General features: G+C 37.8%; 1 protein-coding gene across 3 annotated transcripts in view; it reads right to left on the minus strand.

The window, feature by feature from the left end:
• Positions 1-762: 762 nt before the first annotated feature.
• The window catches only part of VPS41 (VPS41 subunit of HOPS complex), a 107,241-nt gene continuing 88,587 nt past the window's right edge, over positions 763-19,416 (minus strand). For all 3 annotated transcript variants that reach the window (XM_040589963.1, XM_040589964.1, XM_040589966.1), the window contains 8 exons: positions 18,937-19,074; positions 15,983-16,037; positions 14,709-14,849; positions 13,051-13,187; positions 4,959-5,058; positions 4,103-4,147; positions 2,569-2,648; positions 763-1,031 (listed from right to left, as the gene is read on the minus strand). In XM_040589963.1, coding sequence (XP_040445897.1) covers positions 951-1,031; positions 2,569-2,648; positions 4,103-4,147; positions 4,959-5,058; positions 13,051-13,187; positions 14,709-14,849; positions 15,983-16,037; positions 18,937-19,074 — 777 coding nt within the window. In that variant the 3' untranslated portion in view covers positions 763-950. The remainder of the gene's footprint in view (positions 1,032-2,568; positions 2,649-4,102; positions 4,148-4,958; positions 5,059-13,050; positions 13,188-14,708; positions 14,850-15,982; positions 16,038-18,936; positions 19,075-19,416) is intronic.

Genomic DNA, 19,416 nt, shown 5'->3' on the forward strand with positions numbered 1-19,416 from the left:
AGATATTAAATTAAGGATATTCTGAAATATCACCTCCTTCGGATCAAAACAGAACACTGTTGAAATTTAAAATAAGTATGTTTTTTGTTAACATCCAAATACGTAAACTTAGCTATTAAACTGCTAAGTTCAAAAGAAACTCCTAAAGATCATACTTTTGAAAGGTCAGATGTTCCTCCCCACCTCCTCATTTTAATGGAATCATACCACTATAACCGCACTTATAAGAGTAAACACCTACTGCTAACATTTTTTTTCAAAAAAACTTCTGGATGATTTTAATATGACAAAAGCCCATCTTAAACTACTGCTTTGTGAAGACTGATTAAGAAAATCACCAGTTTGTAACAAACTAGGATTGTGTAACCATACAATCAAGGTAAATTAGCAGTGTGGGGAATTAAGAGTTAATGAGTTTCTTCATTTCATGTATAAGTCAGCACACAGTCAGCTTCAAGTCCTGAAGCAGATCCGCTGAAAGCAGTCAGACTCCTATGGGTTTCAAATTAAACAGTTCACTAATAAACTAGATCAGGACTAACGTCGTTTGGTGAGCTGAATTCACCGCAATTAATCTTTCTTTGCAGTATCTAACCATGAGCCTCATCTGGTTCCAAACTGTAAAGCACATTAACTGACAGCAAGCACAAATCTCCGAAGTAGGGTTTTTTTTTTCTTCTGATTTTACTTCTCTTTTCTGTTCCAGAGTTAAGTAGTGAGCTGAGCAAAGGAACGGTGACATATGAAGTGCATAACAAAGACTTGGTAGTGAAAGATTTTCATATTGTCTTTTTCCCGAAAATGTACAATAAGCTGGACAACTTATAGAAACCAGTTTTACAACACAAACAGAATTATATACAGAAATGATGACTAACAGAAGCTACAGTAGCTCTGCATGGTCCTAACAGATTTGGTGTCACAGACTGGCATGGAGAACTAGGGTACTGCTATTTCTTCATCTCCAGGATTGCACTTCCTGGTCCTCGGTGTTTGGCACTGCATATGTTGCAGAACTGGACAGGAGATACCTAGAAATTGAAAAGAGAACAAGAATCTCTTAGAGAAACATAGCCACGTTAGAATGTGGGAAGATAAATGAAAAGTGTTGATGCCTTTCTCAACATTACTGCTCAGCGTGAGGCTGTTCCCCGTCAGAACGCAGCACACCCCACCACTCACTCCAACTACATTACCACCACGCTCCAGCAGAGAAAGGTCAAATTTCCTCCACCACAAAAATGAAAAATACGGAGTCAAAAGTATCACTGATTATCTTCATAGATAAAGATGCCAGTAAGTCACTTGGCTGGCTCCATTCACGGATGTCTTAGTCACAGCTCTGTCTCTGGACAGTGCTCCACAGGTTTCCAACAGCTGAGAGTATGGTCTGAATATTGTCCATTTGATATCAAGAATGTGCTTATTGTTACTCCTGTGTTTAGCTCTATGCGATGCCTTACGCATGTGTTACTTTCGTTTCAGTATGTCACCAGTAACCAGGTATCAATAACATAACTGATTATCAAAGGCCAAGAAATACTACAGCAGTGAAGAATGTGGCTCAGATATGTGCCCATACCTGTGTATTCATATGTACTATAGAATGTATTTATAATAACCATATCACATTTAAACATCCCATGATAAGTTACCTGTCCCAGAAAACTGAGAACACTAGATAAATTATTTTAGATTAGTTCTTCAAATAATATAATTTGTGGTAAATAGTGTTTGAATAAATATTTACTAGTTGTTGGGCTTTCTTGTGCAAATGATCTAATTCATTAAGATTTTCATAACATATTTAAGTATACATGCTGCACCATATGGTTACACAAGCATTTTTCTTGGTTACTTGCAGATTAAGTGATTCACCAAAGTTATTTTTTCACTAGATGTTCATTTTTAGAGTGATGCAGAATCAGAAAATCTGAAATTACATTTTCTTTGTGATTTTGTTACCATTCTGATGATTTCATTTCCAAGTTCAAAACTGGTTCGATCTAGAAGTTAGTTGTTGGGGGTTTTTTTCATTGAAAAAAAATAAAAGGGAAAATAAAAGATTTCCCTGATGAAGAAAAACATGTTCTGAGCATAAAGATGTTTACCAAGGCATTTAAATATTCACTTGAAAATGAGATTATGGTTTTTTCTTCTTCCAGGTCACAATCATTTAATATAGTTCACTTGAGAAAATATCTTTATTTCTGTCTTTAATTAAACATAGTTAAAGCGAGTGCTGCAACAGCAAAGAATTAATAGAAAATCAAACAGGTTGTATTTCCCTGTGCATCTCAAAGCTGCGCTGCATATTCAGATTGCAGAAAGTGATAAAATAGTTCTCAAACATCAGCAATTTATTTCTAAATTGGATGAACTTTAGTTGCAGTGGCCCTAAACTCCCTTTCCTTAGTCACATACTGCTATGAGGTATCACCGCAAGGAGTCACTGTAATCGTACTATAATTCCTGATAGACCCATGCCCTTCTCCACAGTTACCAAAAGGAAATTATTTGTCCTTGTATCTTTGGCAAAGGTGTTAGAGAGATTAAGCTAGTTCTTACTGTGTTAGATACGGGGAGGCACTCTTTGTGAAACATGTGTCTGCAGTGGAACACTACCACGTTGAAGGACTTTGACGCATCTAGGAAAGAGAAAAGTAAATTAATTACAACAGGGCAATGAGACAAATGATTCAGTGGCTACAGCAGTATATGCCTGCACTCTAATACACACAGAAACATCAAGTAACACCTCTCAAATTAATTTCCAAATTATTCTGGCTCATTTATAGAGAGTGATGGTTTCAGGAAATGCATCCCAGTGATGGAGTTACCAGACAATTTTATTCTGTGGCTTAAATGGTGTATACCTTCTCACCAGAAATTTTTCGTGTCAGTATGTGCTATATGCTAAGTTTGGGGAGGGAGAAGAGTAAACTACCACCAAATAATTCAGCCATTTTGCAGAAAAGTTAGCAAAAAAATTGTGCTAGTGCAGGGAGAACCACAACATTATGCAGTTCTAGCGCCTACGCTGCACGCCAAGATCTTGAAATTTGGGAAGAAGCTGTCTAAGTGCGTGATGTGCCTTTCAATTCCCACGTGAATATTTGGCCCAGTTAGAAGCCTACATACAACATCCACATATCCAAAAAAACAATCACCTCGCTCATCAGCATCATCCACCTTTGATTCCTTGGCTCCCATTCCCTCAACAAACACACCTCAAGGCACTAGCACATTCAGCTCTGCCAGGTTTTGTCACCACGTGACCGCTGTCATCTGTACATTGGTGCACATGATCATAGTATGTTGGTTTTGTTTCAGTGAAAATAGTAGAAACCAGATTCAAAACCTGTAAGTGATTCCACTGGGCTATGCACACTCAGCAAATAAAAAAAATTAGGTCCATACATATATTTTGTCTCATGTATTGTTTGGAGATGCCGTGACAGATACTCTCCTAGTAAAACTACTTCTTAGGATGCCCAACAACTATATTGGTATTTCTGAACTACAGTTGCCTTCCAGAATATGCATCTTCAAAATAACATCTTGAATTTCTAGTTTCAAAAACTAACTTCGGAAGATATTTTAAAACTACTGTCTCTTATAATTTGTTTCAAATGTGACAGCAGTGACTCAAGCCAAGAGTTTTCCACCACTCAGACAAAAGGTATATTCCATAAAACTTCATAATCTGCGAGTTCAGTCTAAATCAATCAGCAGTTTGACAAGATTTGGTGGCAACAGCTTAGTTTTGTGGTTCTAATAATCTTTGAAAATATGTATGTTGATGGACTTAAAAGTTGTCTTGCATTCCATGTATTCCAAAACAGAAAATAAAGTAGTCAAAGATGAATAAGAAAGAAAATCTGGGTTTACTGCAACAACAACAACAAAAAAGTTAAAAATAGACTCCACTCTCACGTCAGAATTCATAAGCAAGCTCTGCACGGGAGACTGAAATTTATACAGCAATTACCAAGCGAGACTACTACACATTTACACATCTCTACCAATAAAAGCAAACAGTGGTTCCTCAAAAAACAAAATGAAAAAATAGACTACTTTGCCTTCTAGAAAAGCATCCTACCTGAAGGAAGTATTGGAGACAGGCATGATTCACAAATATTCTCCTCTGGAAAAACGAAACAAAACAAATTTGTAAAGCTTTGTTAACAAACTGCATGATTACATTTTTATAAAGCAGGCATGAACATACTGCTATGACAGAAATGGAGCTTGGTCTTAGAAGTTTTTACCTAAGGTGCCTAAGAGAGTCTATTAACAATTGAAGCAGCATTTCTATTAACAGCATGAGAAATGTTTTGATCTTCTGATTCTGATGACGGCAGAGCTGCACAAGCTAGGCTGTTTAGGATCAGTGCTGTAAAGGCAGAAGGCAAACTGATAAAAAGGGGCATAGGATGGGTGCCTGATTCCTCTGCAGCATTTTGTATCAAAACCTCTGATCCTTTGTCCCTCCGTCAGTTTTCATCTCTTGGTATTAACACTCAGCTAGTGTGAATTACAGTGCTGCTCACATGCATCATTAGTACCTTGCGAAATAGTTTCACCTATTTCTGAAAACTATCTTGTAGCTTTTGCTTTGGTTGCAGATTATTATCATCTCACTATCTGTGCTGGCACTGAACAGCATTTTCCACCTATTTATAGGCAAAGTGCAGGACACACAACAGCCATTACATTACTGGCTACGCAGAGACTGATCAGTAGAAAAACCTGCATGCTGGGTCTTGTAGTTTTTGAGATAAGAGTAGCTCCTTTGCAAAGGGGAAAGCAGCTAGTATCCTACTACACTGTACAAATAAGGTACAATAATCAGGCTTTTCGGCAGCTTCCAAAGTGGACAGTCACGTTGCTTGGGTCTATAAACCAAGCAAAAGTATTCAAAACCTTGGAAGTCACCATGCTTCCTCTGTACCCACCATCCACTAGAACACCCTTCATCTGAGTTCGATGCATTTTCTTCAGTAAAGAAAGAGAATCAGCAACAAGTATCTTTTTGCAGCCTTCCCGCAGCAAGATCTGTTGGGGCAAAGACAATAAAATACAGCAGTTGAGAATAGATGGGCATATTAACTATCTTGGCAGGTCTCCGCTGGGTTTCTGCTGCCAAAGAGAGCACAAGGAATGTTTAAGACATTTTTTTAAGATCTAAGAAGTAAGAAATATACCATTGCTATAGACTACGATCTCTTCCTATGAGCTTGTCTTAAAATACAATGGACAGGGATTTTTACAGTGCCCCCCCAACTGGTTTCCAAGCCATTTCAAAACAGCTTTACTCATGTATTTCCTATCTCCTTTAGGACAGGCATTTGATAATCATAAAACCTTCATAAACACAGCAATTCAAAACTGATTTTGTTCAAACATATTTCCTGCTGAGGTGTCATTATTAAGCAGTATTAGATATTCATACAACTAACCAAAGGTAGAGAGTTCATTCCTCCTTGGCAAAAGTCTTAGCCCCCTTTCTACTTATTTAATATTTTTCATTAGATTGACATGTCATTGCCTGACAATGTTGTGAAACACAAAAAGGAATTAAGGGTGTCAAAATTATACACAGCCTTATTTCACAATACTTAATGAAGTATGAACATATGACAATGGAAAAGATGAAAAAAAGTCCTGTTGAATTTTTCTTTCTCCTCCCTAGCTGATGTTTGGAAATTTGTTTTCTGAGACAATTCCTCTGAAAAGAGCCTCAAAGTCAATTTCAAGCTGAATGACCCTAGCAAAAAGGTGGTAAATCCATTCTCCTGCTTCATTTGCATTACAGGAGACATTGAGCTATAATAGTCCAAGAGACAGCTAATGCAAATACCTAAAAAGTAGTAAAATAATAAATGCTACAGCCAGGTGAACACTGCCCAAACCCCTATCTGCGCACATATACATTGTGAAGTAATAAGGACACACTGCCAAGAATGATATGCAATTAACACTGCAAATCTGAAATACATTAACAAAATTAAAATGGAGTAACACTTTAAGCATTTCAAACCGGGCACATCAATGGGTAAATAACATTCACCGCTATTAGACACATTGAGCTATAAAGCATTTCAGAGCACCAGAAACTGAATGCAGCCCTACAAGGCAAACACTTGGAAAATGATTCATTTTTACCTGTGATAATCTCAGGAAGCGAGGACGTCTTTCCCCTTGCAACTTTATTCAAGGGCAAATGTTAAATTTTGTTTTAAATACAGAAAAACATCATTAGCTTTGAAAAAAATGCTAGAAACTTTCTGCAAGGTGAATTGGATGAGACTATCTTTCAGAATGAGTGCTTGCCTGATTCTCAATCAGCAAGTTACATCTCAAAGTCAGTTAAATATCTTAGAGTGGATGAGGTCTTGGCTATATACTGCAGTCTTTGCAAGCTGCACTCAGCTTCAGCAGATGAAAAAGCCCACATTTAAGTAAAATGAGCAAAGCAACCATGTTAAGTGAGAGGCGGAACAGAGATGCAACGGGAAGAAAGGAGCATAATTTACTATTTTCTACTTAAAATAAAGTGTGCCAACAGGAAAACTTCATTAAAAAAAAAGAAAAATTAAGAGAGAAACAATAGAGATCATTAGGTCACTGGAAAATCCTAGTACTGTTTGATGCCTTAAAAAACAGAAGTAAACAGAAATATCTTGTAAGACACATGCACCATCTTTCCCCCATTATTTAAACTCCTCTAAGATTTTTCCGTACCACATCCAATTAATGTTAGACCTTATTTTGCTAGAAATGGAATACAGTAAGCAGCTATTGCTATATAAAAGGAAAAGTCACAATGAAGAATGTAAAATGTCAAATCTCAAGGTAATAAATCTCATCACTTCTTCAGAAACAGATGTGAAGAGCTCAAAGATGAGATGGATAATATGTTAGTCTGTAACTCTTAAGGGAAAGACAGAGAAAGAAAGACTGTTTGAATTAACTTCTTTACATTAAAAGGAGGGAGAAGAATATCCCTGGCAGTGTTCAAGGCCAGGCTGGATGTGGCTTGGAGCGACCTGGTCTACTGGAAGGTGTCCCTGCCTATGGCAGGAGGTGGAACTAGATGGTCTTTAAGGTCCCTTCCAACCCAAACCATTCTGTGATTCTGTGTAACACTGCACCCTAAGATGAGGCTAAACTAGCTAAAACCGACATCCAAGCATAAATCTGTAATGAAACCACTTTCTAAGGAGAAGAAAAAGGACTCAGAGAGGACAAAACTGAACATTTTATACCCTTTAGAAGCACGTCATTGTAAGCACAAGCAGGACAGCAAGGTATACCTGCAGAAAGAAGTTTTAGGTAGATATAATGCTTTTCACCAAATAAATGGAAACTGCTGAAACCAAAACATCTTGCAAAAAAGAATTACAGTTCATTTTCTGACTACATTAGGGAAGATGCTACTGCGCAATTAAAATCAGAATCCTATTTAATTCAAAAGTCATGATTCACAAATGCGTAACATTAAAGGAAACCGTTGCAGTATGCAGTTAATTTGAAAGGGTATACTCAAAGCTCTGCAAATAAAGTCAGGCCTGGATTCAGTTTAGCACTCAAACAAGCCCAAGTTTCCCATGGCAAATCAAACCAAATTCTTCAAAACTGCACCACGACCACAATTACAAGCACATTATTTTGTATTTACAACCCAAAGGCAGAGGTCCCTCTGTGCAAGCTGCCACCTAGTGTCTCCAAAACCCAACAGTTTTCCCATGTGCTGTTTCAAGCAGCATTCATCAGATTATTGTCGGATTTTATTAGTTCATAAACTCTTTTACAAATGGCTAGATGGGAACTCTATGAAGGGATGAATCTCTGTTATCCATCAGAGTTACTACAGGGTCAGTCAAAGTGTAAGTTAGTAAGTTAACATTTCAGTAAAATGTCTAAATCCACAAAACCTAGAGGTACTGCATCTAAACAAATCGCTTTTATATTTTAAAACTACAGGAAAAAAAGTCTTAGAATCTTTTGAAGTTTTCTTCTAACAACTATCACAAAGGGTGAGAAATTAGGCATTTCTTTCTGAACCAATGGAGGTATTTCCATCTCTTCCAACACCAAAAATATTTTCTAAATTTCACTCAGGGATAGACTGAAGCTGAAAGGACAGCTATTTTATAAATTCGGAAGGTGTAACAGGCTTATAATTAACTCACAAGTGCAAAAATAAGGGGATTTTTCTATTGGCCTTCCCTGTGAGATGTGTGATACAATGCTTTACAAACCCGGAGCACGACTACATGACTTATTCTAAAGGAAGGCTCCTGCACTCCTCATTCATAAGCCAAGACCGCTCTGTAATCAGATACCACAGACTTAAAACATGTGTGAACCATTTCATATCCCTTTTCAATTTAACTTCCAGGGAACTGAACATTTCCACAGAGCTGAATATAAAAGGCAAATGCAAAGTGCAATGGTACATTTGAGAAAGAAGGTCTTTGTTAAGATCAAACCATTGTACGACTAATGAGTTTCAGTTCAAAGTTGTATAAAAACATCAGTAGTACCAGTTTCACTGTAAAAAAATAATAGTTTGAACTCATATTTTGCATAGTGATACTAGTAAATGCTGAATTTGCTACATTTTTCAAATAAGAGCTTTACTGGCCTAATTGTGTTGGCTAAGAGAATTTTAAAAATAACTGGACTGGTAAATTCCTAATGGGAACAGAGGTTCTGTGTGAGTCTCACAGAAGCGATGTCTCTGTGTGAAAACTGAAATAAAGTTACACTGACAACAATTTTTCAATTGTATGAAGATAAATTTGAGTTTTTGTTCTGTGTCTTTGAAAACACTTTTAAATGCAAGAAGTAAAGATGAAAATTATTAAGCTTTTGTCAGGTATCAATATGACTTGACTCAATTTAGTTAATTTGCCACAGATTTGAATGGTATTTAGTCATGTTGAAAATGCTGATTGAAGAATGGTGATTTCTCTGCCATTAAATAAAAAAATGTGCTAAGAATGTGTTATTTCTAATAAATAAGCAGGTTTCTCCTTAAGACAACACATCTTTAGTACTTTATAAATTCAAAGGAAGTATTCTGTGGTCTATGTTATCTATGAATTTATGGCACGAAAGAACTAGATATCAGGAGTTAGATATAAAATATAATAAAAGTTTTATACTACACTTTATTTGATAAATACTCCTGTTAAAATTCAGACAACTATAACTTTGTCTTTGTTGCCTATGTCTTCATAACTTGGTTGTCCATGAACGTTACTGTACGTAAACACTAAAATCAGTATTATTTCAGCAGTAAACAAACTTTCAGCACTACCATAAATCAGTGTCACTCGATTATGTAACATGGTTTTAATACATTAACTCAGATGACAACAAAGAGAAAACATTATAATAAGTGATCCTTAGGAGGGAAAACAAACAAAAAGAATCGCTTGGACTTTTAATTCAGATTCAGAAAACCATTTAAATGAGTACTTAAATCTTTTCCTGCTTAGAAGAATACTTAAGAGTGTGCTCAGTTTTAAGTTCGTGGCAGTATTGCATTTCCTGGAGCTGGAAAACAAAAATGGGTATTCTCAAAGAATAATAATGCAGCTTAATAGAGTCTAACTTGTAAAGCCGAGCCATAACAACACAGCAAAAGCAAATAAGTAGTACTTAATGGAAGCTGTAGCCTAAGAACAGTGTCTCATGTGATCTACATTTTATTTTTACCCAACAGAATACTTAATTCTATCTTGGTGCCATGCTTGGTTGGTTGGTTGGTAGTGAACAGATACTAAACTCCTTCTCAAAGGTGTAAGTTAACCACATTACAGTGGAGGAGAGCTTAGAGTAGCACATAGAACCGTTGCAGTGGTTCATCTAATGTGTGGTATCTTGTTGAAGTGAAGAACTCTGCCTGCAATAAGCTAACATAAATAAAAATTTAAAACTATTCAGGGAAGATCTCAGATGAAAAGAAATTACAATAAATTTTGGTGCAAGGAAGTAGACATCCCTGTTGGATCCCCTAATGTACACTGTAGGCCACATATTACATGCTTTGGCAGACACTCAATTTGAATCACTTGGTTTTGCTGGGATGTAAAGAACCGTTTTCAAGAAGATGAAGTCTGTCAATGGCACACTGCTTTTAGCTCCTACCTGTATTTCAAATCACATCTAATGTAGAGTTTACTGTTATGGAAATTTAGAAGCATAGAAAGAAATTTGCATTCACATACTTAGGTAAGCATAAAATAATCTTATCAGGGCTTGAAAAAGAGGCCACAATTAAATAATGTAACAGCACAGCTGTAGTACCTTTTGGGGAGCCAATACAATGAAAAAATCAGTATTGTTTTTGTATTAGGCGGTGACTTGCAAGCCAAGCAACAGGTTCTAACCACCTGTGTGCCACCTCCTTGTGGCTTCTTGGCTCAAGATTTTCTTTTTTGCCTTTGAAAATGGGAACAATAAAACTTAGGTGCATACAGACCTCAAAATCCAAAGTGATGAAATCACAGAAAGTCCTAGCCAATGTTGGATTTCTTCACGTGTTCAAAATGTCTGATACTTTAGGTGATACTAATCAGGAAGTTTTTATGAAAACACAGAGAGCTGTGCCGGGCCAGAATAGAGGACATGGGTTTCCCACTTTGAACGTACACGACATGATGCAAAGGTGTGACGAGGAATCATACAAACACACCAAAGGCTAGCCTTAAAACAGCTAATGAGGCAACAGTTAATGATTAAGCTAGGGCAGAATTGCCCTCAGCAGCGAGAAGCTGCTTAGACATGTATTTGAAGCCCCAGCCGTGTCCTGAGGCACACATTGAAAGCAGAAACAGTCCTGCTATACAATTTGAGCTTGGCAATCTAAAGGCTGCTTAGGTGTGCGTGCAAGAGCAGTGATCACATCTCTAAATTTCAGTGTAGACACACCATCTGTTCACAAGTGGTCCACTTAACGTTGCTTGTAACGCTTCAGGACCCCTCTTATTTTAAGCTATAGCTTAACATATCTCCAATGAAAATTAGTCCCCTGTTTTTTTTTATGGGGGGTATATTGTTTTGCTATTGTACAAGCAAGCCAAGCACAAATTACATTAAGCTTCTGTCATTTCTGTTAGGCCTATGAGATCTAAATTTTAGCCCTAGAGCTATCCAAATCTACTTCAAAATGAACTAACTTGAAATCCATGAAGCATGTCAATACTAACAGCAAATAATTTAGATATCACTCTGAAGGTTAAATACATCCTTTTAATCCCAAAGTAATTTTGTTAAAAGGTATTTGAAGACAGAATGATTCTTCCCTCCCCAAAACACGACCAAACGATGTCATCGGCTTTGTCTGAAGCCACACAATCTACTTTTGTATTTTTATATTGTATGTATATTCATATTTTTATGTATATATATATTTATATATAAATAATATACATATATGTATTAAGTAATGTATATGTATGAAGCATACACGTAAGGCTGCAACTATGCACACATTACTTTCTCAGTCTGCCTGCAGACACACCAAAAATTACATTTTGGTTTCAAGAGAATGCAAGAGGAGGAGGATCAGCACTGCAAGCAGCAGGGTCCTGACAGAACCAAGATTAACATGCAACTGTTTAAATGCAGCATGCTATTTACCTAGTATCATTTTGGAAGGGTATTAGTATCTCATGAAGACAGTTGAAAACTGGAAGTAATGTTACAGCATGTATTACCTACAAACACGTATCTGTTTATCTGAGGTAACTCCTTGCACATAAAGAGTATCAGCAGAACAAGACACGTGAAGTGTTTCTTTGAAATAGCGAAAGTCATAATCTAAAGCCTGTATGATAATAAAATAATTGAAAAGCCTTGGAAAGCCTTAAACCCTGCCTTTTACAAAGGCCTTCTGACATCACTGAAGGCTCTACCCCAGGGGTCCTCAAACTACGGCCTGTGGGCTGGATACGGCCCCCCAGGGTCCTCAATCTGGCCCCTGGTATTTACAGAAGCTCCCCCCCCCCCCCCGCCAGGGGTTGGGGGGGAACCAAGCAGCCGCAGATGGCTGCCTGCCACTTCATCCGCGTGCTGGCCCCCTGGTTAGAAAGTTTGAGGACCCCTGCATAGATACAGGCTTTATTTGGCCTCGTAAAAGGCTAACTGTGACCGTACTGAAAACCATCAAGCTCATCTGTTAGAGATTCCAAAGACTAATAGCAGATGGGAAACAAATGTTTATGAGGGTAAGAATATTGGAGTTTACACTGCTTGCTGGGCTGTGTTTTCCTGGACTCCTCACAGTCACACCAGAGGCATTCAAACTGCTCTGTATCCTTACATCTCTCCGTAGAAAGGTGCAGAGCAGCGTTATAGAGAACTCAAGTTTGGGCCTCCTTTTGCAGCAGGGAGATTTGAAGTCTGCGATGCAACTCCCTCTGTTGTTACTTTCAAGAACACCAAAGGGTACACTTCTTGTAAGTTCTTACAAACACACCACAGAACCAGTCATATAACAGAACTATCTATATATGTACAATAATGTTGGGATATGAACTTCCATAATCTAACGAGCAGTCTTTTTAAATGAACAGATGTCAAAACATTCTGCACAACAGACAAATTTGATTTTAGAAGCTCATCTTCCTTTAGTTAGTATGAGACTTAAAATACAGCTCTAATACCCGGTGTATGTTTTAGTGAGTGCATGTTGTGTCCTACCTCCTCATATATGAAACAGAATGAAAAGCAACAGTCATGAGTTTTTCCAACACTGGACAGTTGGGCAGTATAAAATACATCCAGTTCCACTTACCCACCAGGCTTATGACAGCATGGTTCAAATTTAGAAGTGCTAGAAGCCATCAAGAGAACAGACTGTTCATCTTGACAAATCCCTACCCTTTTTGTCTTAGTTTTGCACCAACCCAGTGTCAATGACAGATGTCTGGACGAAATGAACAACGGTAGCCGCTTCTCATGCTGTTCAGTGGCAAAGCAGTTTTGCTGTCTCTCTGAAAATGAGCATCACAGGAAGAACATAACATTTACCTGCAAGTTGTAGTCCTGAAGAATTTTCACCAGTGAGTCTCTCAAATTAGGAATCTCCATGCCTTCCTTAATGCGGTGGATCAAAAGAATGGGATCAACATGAGTTCCGATATTGTTCAACAAACCAGTAATAAAAGCTGTGAAAACCAAGAGGCAAAGAAATTAAGAACAGAACCCAGCAAAATACCTGACTAAAGGATGCTTTGGTGACAAGCTACAGGCTTTGGATGATTCTATGACAGTTCTCTATATTGAGATATAAAACTAAGCCTCTTTCACATAGCCTCCGTATGTTTCATGCAGCTGCATTTACTTGAATACAGGCCTTTGGGGAAGAGAGGAAGATACAGTCTGGCAATTCAGAGAGTTTCTAGGGTACTCAGAAAAGGGGTAACGGAGTATCCAGCACACACCCACAAGTAAATAATTAATTTCATTTCAATAAAAAGGGCACTTGAGCAACTCAAGCCAAAAAATTAACCACATTAAGTGACTACTCCATTCCCAGTACCAGGGTTTAAAAACATATTTTCAAGCACTTGACCTAACTCCAACGTGTGTCTAAATACTGCTGAGAGCAACTCACAAAACACAAGTGACACTTCAAAAAAGAAGTTGTCTGCTTTTTGAAGTGCACCTGGCTAAATGAAACACTAGGATAAACCCTATTCAGCCCCCAAGACAGGAATATCACTGGAGCTGGTTTGCATATGGGCAGATGGAACGGAGAGAATTCTACATGCTTTGAATCGCTTTTGATCTAAAGATGTCACTAATTGTAGCACCGCTTTTAGTGATGGACTGCACTTAAATATGGGTAACTTGAGAATGCCATTCTTCTAAAGAACTAACAGATTTTGGTTGCCTCTTCCCGGCAGAATTAGCAGCCATGGGATGAAAAAATACGTATTCTGACACTAATTCTACAAGACATTCAATCCTTCAGAACAGAGATCCCAATGGAGACTTTAAAGCCTTGCTTTAAAGCCCCAGAAAAGTTGCAAAACTATCAGAGTGGACAGTTAAAATAATTCTCTATTTTCTCAGTCGTATGAACTCCTCTGAATCTGCCTCCTGAACAAAACTGATGTTGCTTAAGAGATCGACAGTTTCTGATTCCATCTAAACTTTAAACTGCAGTAGCTATTCATATAATGGATGAAAGGCAAAATGCACTCATCATTACAGATCTTACCTTTTTCAACAGAAACAAAACAAATTAGTTATTCTACTGAGAGACAGAAAGGTGTAAGTTCTTCATTTTCAGAATTTCAAAGGGAAGCAGCTGCAATAAACATGCTACACAACATCCTCATCAAGCCTGCAGACTGTGTTTTGAGGCTGTCTAAAAATAAAGCCTCATTCTGTCAAATTAAAAGCACCACTTTTCCCTTGATTTGCCATTAAGGACATAACTATGCAGAGCTTAGTCAAATATTAAACTCTCTAAGTACTTATTCTGTAGCATGCTCACATGCTGCCTTACTGTAAGTTTTTAGCACAGTAGGACAGCTATGTTGTGCTCCACAAACCAGAAGGCCTCCCTGTCCATCCATAAACACCTTCTCTAACGTGCAGGTGGATAATTCAATGCTTTATTGCAATAGCAACCACAAAAACACACACATGCAAGGTTTCTGAGTAAATATCCCACTTACGTGGTTTGTCAATAGAATATAAGATGAGGTCTTCCCAAAGTTCTCCATCATCTTGTTCCTTGGCAAATTCAATAGCTTTATCTACGTCTTGCAATTCTTCCATTATCATCTTCAAGGCACTGCGGCTATTACCCATTCTGCCTGGAAGAAAAAAAAAAAGAAGTTATAGAACCTAAATGCGTATCAATGCTCAGTGCTTTAAGAAGGTCTTTCAATTTGAATTTTGTAAGCGTGAAGTTGCCTCCAACTAATTCAACCAAGTTCCATTCTAATCTGATCTAATCTGATGTAGGAATCAGATGTAGAATCCCAATGCAATCAGTGTAATCTGAACAAGTGCTTGGAGCACTTCGCCGGACTGGGACCCGAAGCCTTTCTTAAGGATGTGTTGGGTCATATTAGGGGTCCTGAAGTGCAGCAACATCTAATGTAATGTAAGGGGCTATGTATGTTTATGAACATGAACTATGACATGAAATACCCCCTTTGCGTGCCTGCATGGCACTCTTTAATTTGCAGTAACTATAGAGCAGCTTACACCCATGGAAAATGAGAAGGAAGAGGAAGAAGTAGTAAACACACTGAACTATTTTTTAAATAAATCCATGAGTAAATCCTACTCTGCTCTCAAATGGTCCACAAAAACATTCTTACTAAAAAGACTGACTAAAAAGCCCACTTTCCATTCTGTTCATGACTAACACATAACATAAATAAAAATCTTAGTCTTACATTGCTTCCCATTCAGAGCAGATTCCTAGGTCTGCTGGAGGAGTTAATTTACAATTCATTTTATTAAAAAAAAAAAAAAAAGAAAAAAAAATAAAGAAAAAATAAAGGCAATATAAGCAAATCTTCCACCTCAGCAAAAGACAGTATTAAGATTCTGAGATGTATTCAGAATAGAACATTTGTTTTACTTCTCGCCTCTCTTCAAACTGACAGTATTACTCTTTGAGATTGTCTCAAAAAAATCTCCCCCCCAACAAGCTAATCCCCAAAGGCCCCCAGCACCTCCAAACCCCCAGAAAAGCACCAAATCAAAACCACAGTAACACAATGTATAGAGTTAAGACATCATATGAATAATTCAGTGCTTTATTTTCTAAATCATGTTACTTGGTTGTACTGACCACCTATCAACTTTGTCTCTGGGAAAGCGTGTTAAAACTGTATTAGACAACACATCATTCATTTTTGCAGCATCGACTGATTAAAAGCATGATTAAAAGATTAAAAGCATGTTGTCATTTATCACAAGGAGAGTTACTTACTCAGAAGATAGACTGTCTCTTCTACAAAGTTCCTCTGTTGGCAGATCTCAAGAGCCTTGAATTTAAGGGAAAGGAGGAGGGAAAGAATACAGAGAACCATGTAACATGATATTTTATTGATCACACATGCTGCAAGAGGCTTAAAGATATTTTCCCATGAAGTTGTACTACTCATTTTGACAAGAACACAGCTCCCTTAGTATGCACTGTGAGGTCCTCTGGCATTAATTAAAAGGAGAAACTCCAATGCATTTTTTTTCATTTTACTTATTTTTCTCCAAGCTTAAATAAATCTGGGAACAGGACTGGTATTTGAGTCTGGATTACGCCAGTTTCGACCTCTAAATCTACTGGCAACTTCCTTCTTGCCCTTCCAAAATTTTGTTTATCCAGAAGCATTAAGGTTATCTGCTGCCAAGACTTGCTTCCTGTGGGTGGACTTCAGAAGTCTCTAGTGATGGCAGGTCTGCTTGACATCCATTCGTAACACAAGACCAGATCTCCTCAGGGTAACCAGAATGGTTTTAGGAGATAGAGTGCCCTCCAAATTTTGTACCAGTGGCCTCCAAGATGACACTACAAAAATAACCTAGTGCAAATATGAAACAATAAGGAGGAAGCATTTCTTGTTATTTTGGTTTAAAGACCTGAGGGCTAAATACCACAAGCAGTTACAGAATCTGTGTAGGTGAAGAACACTTAGCGCAATTACCAAAACTACCAAACTGATTACCAACAAGTTTTTAGTACCAGAAAATTGGAAGGGCTGGTATGCCATAAATGATGCCGTGTCTGTTTCCAATTTGAAAGCAGAAAGCAAATTCAAGATTCATGGCACTCCTGTGAAGACAACTCTTTACCCCAATAAAGACTTTCATACATGGAAATAAAAACTATAAATGCGTAAAATACAGCTACATCTAAAGATGTAGGTAAGAATTAATTTTTCCTTCCATTTGCTAATTATTTCAGATGGGTTACTATGAAGATTAGAGATACAGACAATGAATTTTGGGGTAGGAGTAAGTGAATTACCAACCGGATACATCAGGGGAATGAAGCTATGAATAATACTACTACGTTATAAACACAGCTGACAGCCTTTTTTCTCTCCATTTCAAAGTTTAAGTACAAAGTACCAGGTATCCAGTAGCTCTGGACGCTGTGTGTTTCTTGACTGTCATGCTCCCTCTAGAGGAAAACAGGGAACATTCGTACTTCTCTCGGTTCATTCTCTAAAACATTTGCTAAACTGCACTTGAGTAAAAGTGGCTTACTTTTAAAGAACAAGAAGTATTTCTTCCTGCTGGGTTTATATTTTCTTTAAAGCAACAATAAGCACGATTTTTTTCAAACATCATGGGTTTTTGCAATTTATACACTGCACTGGAATCTGCTGAATAGGAACTGAAAATATTTGTAACTGGGACATTCTTGGTCCCCTTTTTATTTCCTTAGAACAAGGATTCGTATGTGGCAAAAAGTGTTACTATATGGTATGTATGGTAAGAAGGATAACCACAGTTAGTGATGACAGTAAATTCAACTAAGTTTTATATAGTGTTGGTATCTTTCCTCTCTTCCTCAGCTTCTTACTGAAACATATTAACATTTTAATGTAAGGTTATAAGGACACTTTTTTTCCTAACATCCTTCTCTCTCACTTTGGTGATTACTGCATCCCATCTTCCAAAGATCCACGGGTCTCTGACTTATTCTTGCTTACAGCCTGTAACCTTCAGCAAAGCAATGCCAGCAATGTGCTTCTATCATTTACACACAGTACTTTTCTGCACCACCCATCACTAAAGACAGGTGGCTGGATCTGCAATAACTAAAACTGATTTGCACCAAAGGAAAAAAAAATGCAGATAAGATTTTAGACGTAAAACCATGATCATGCAAATAATGCAAAAGGTAAAAACTAAGAGAGAATCACAGAGTTATAAGCAAATAAGCCAACATAGAAAAAAGTATCTGGCTGGCAACCTCTCAGGCTCACTGCCTAAAATAATCACCAAAACAACCTAGTTTCTTGCGACAGCTTCAACAAAGACCAAGCCTCCAACCCTACACACAGTATGTTCCAGCGTTCCCTGCTGTTGCACAGTAAGGTTGACAAAAGCATGCAAAACAAGAGAGGTGCCAGGAACAGTACTAGTTCTGTTTAGAACCACGTAAATTGCAATATTCAATATTACATTTAAAACTATTCCAGTGCACATAGAGAGGCATCCTTTTACAACGTCTGTGTTGCTTGGCCATTAGGAGCAACAAATACAAATAATAAAATATTGACCCAACTAAAGAGGAAAACAAATTTTTCATTTGATTCCTCTCATTTCAAGCAAGGGAAAAAAAACAACCAAGGTTGCCCTTAACTTTTTTCTTTTTTTAATTTGGAAAGAAAGAACAAGAAAGGGAAATATAAAGAGCTTAAAAGTGGTGAAAACTTGGTACTTTGTAAAACCCCAAGTCTACTAGCAGAAGTACAAAGATAAACCACTTCTAGCTCTGCGAGTTCAGTGACTGTTATACTGCGTATATTATTTGAAAGCAATTTAGGACCTTGCAATACAAAGCTAGAAAAATTCCACTTTACAGCTACTCATTTTTCAAGATCTAACATTGACTACTCTTAGACTGGGCAAAAGGATTGTTGATTTCTTACAGGCAAAACCTGCTGTTCAGTCAGGCCAGGCACTGATGAGTAGCTATGTTGTAGGAACACTTCAAGTGTGAACTCAGAAATTCTGCCTTCAAGATCCCCACCAATTCCTGCCCTGTGAGCTGCGAGAGGAAGGTCTCGGCTGTCAGCCCGCTCTGCAAACCAGGCGACGGTCATAAACTCAGAGCACCCCCGCTGTGGGCAGTAGAGGGCAGTACCGAGCGCAGTCACAAACACACTACAGGCACAAGCGCCGCAGACCTGCGCTGAGGCTTTGCCCGCTTACCTTCTCCAGCGGACAGTGAGTGCTGTCTCTAAGAAATGGTAGTAAGTTTGGACGATCATACTCAGCATAAAGGCTGATCTGTTTCTCGTGATATCGTTGGCCTTTATGGTGGTCTCTTTTGAAAAGCTTGTGCAAATACTAGGAATCAAAAAAGAGAATTAGAACTCAAACCCACTTACACAATAATATTTGTTCCCTACTAATAAAAAGCCCTGCCTAATTTCCTCAGGAATGTGCTAACACATACTAAAAGGCACAGAAATTAAATCCTGATACAAAAGCCAAACTTTGTGTTTTTCTGAAGTACCCTCACATCAGCAATCTCCAAGAACAGCTCTGTAGAACAGGCTGTCTGCAACACTCAAATGAATGCCCTTTAACCTTCAAGAAAACTACTGGAGTTTGAATTTTATGTAAAACTTTGGGGAAATACGTCAAATGAAACATGTTCGTTATCTAGATATGCTTGACCATTATAGA

The sequence above is a fragment of the Falco naumanni genome, chromosome 4 (genome assembly GCF_017639655.2).
Source record: "Falco naumanni isolate bFalNau1 chromosome 4, bFalNau1.pat, whole genome shotgun sequence".
NCBI classification, from domain to species: Eukaryota; Metazoa; Chordata; class Aves; order Falconiformes; family Falconidae; genus Falco; species Falco naumanni.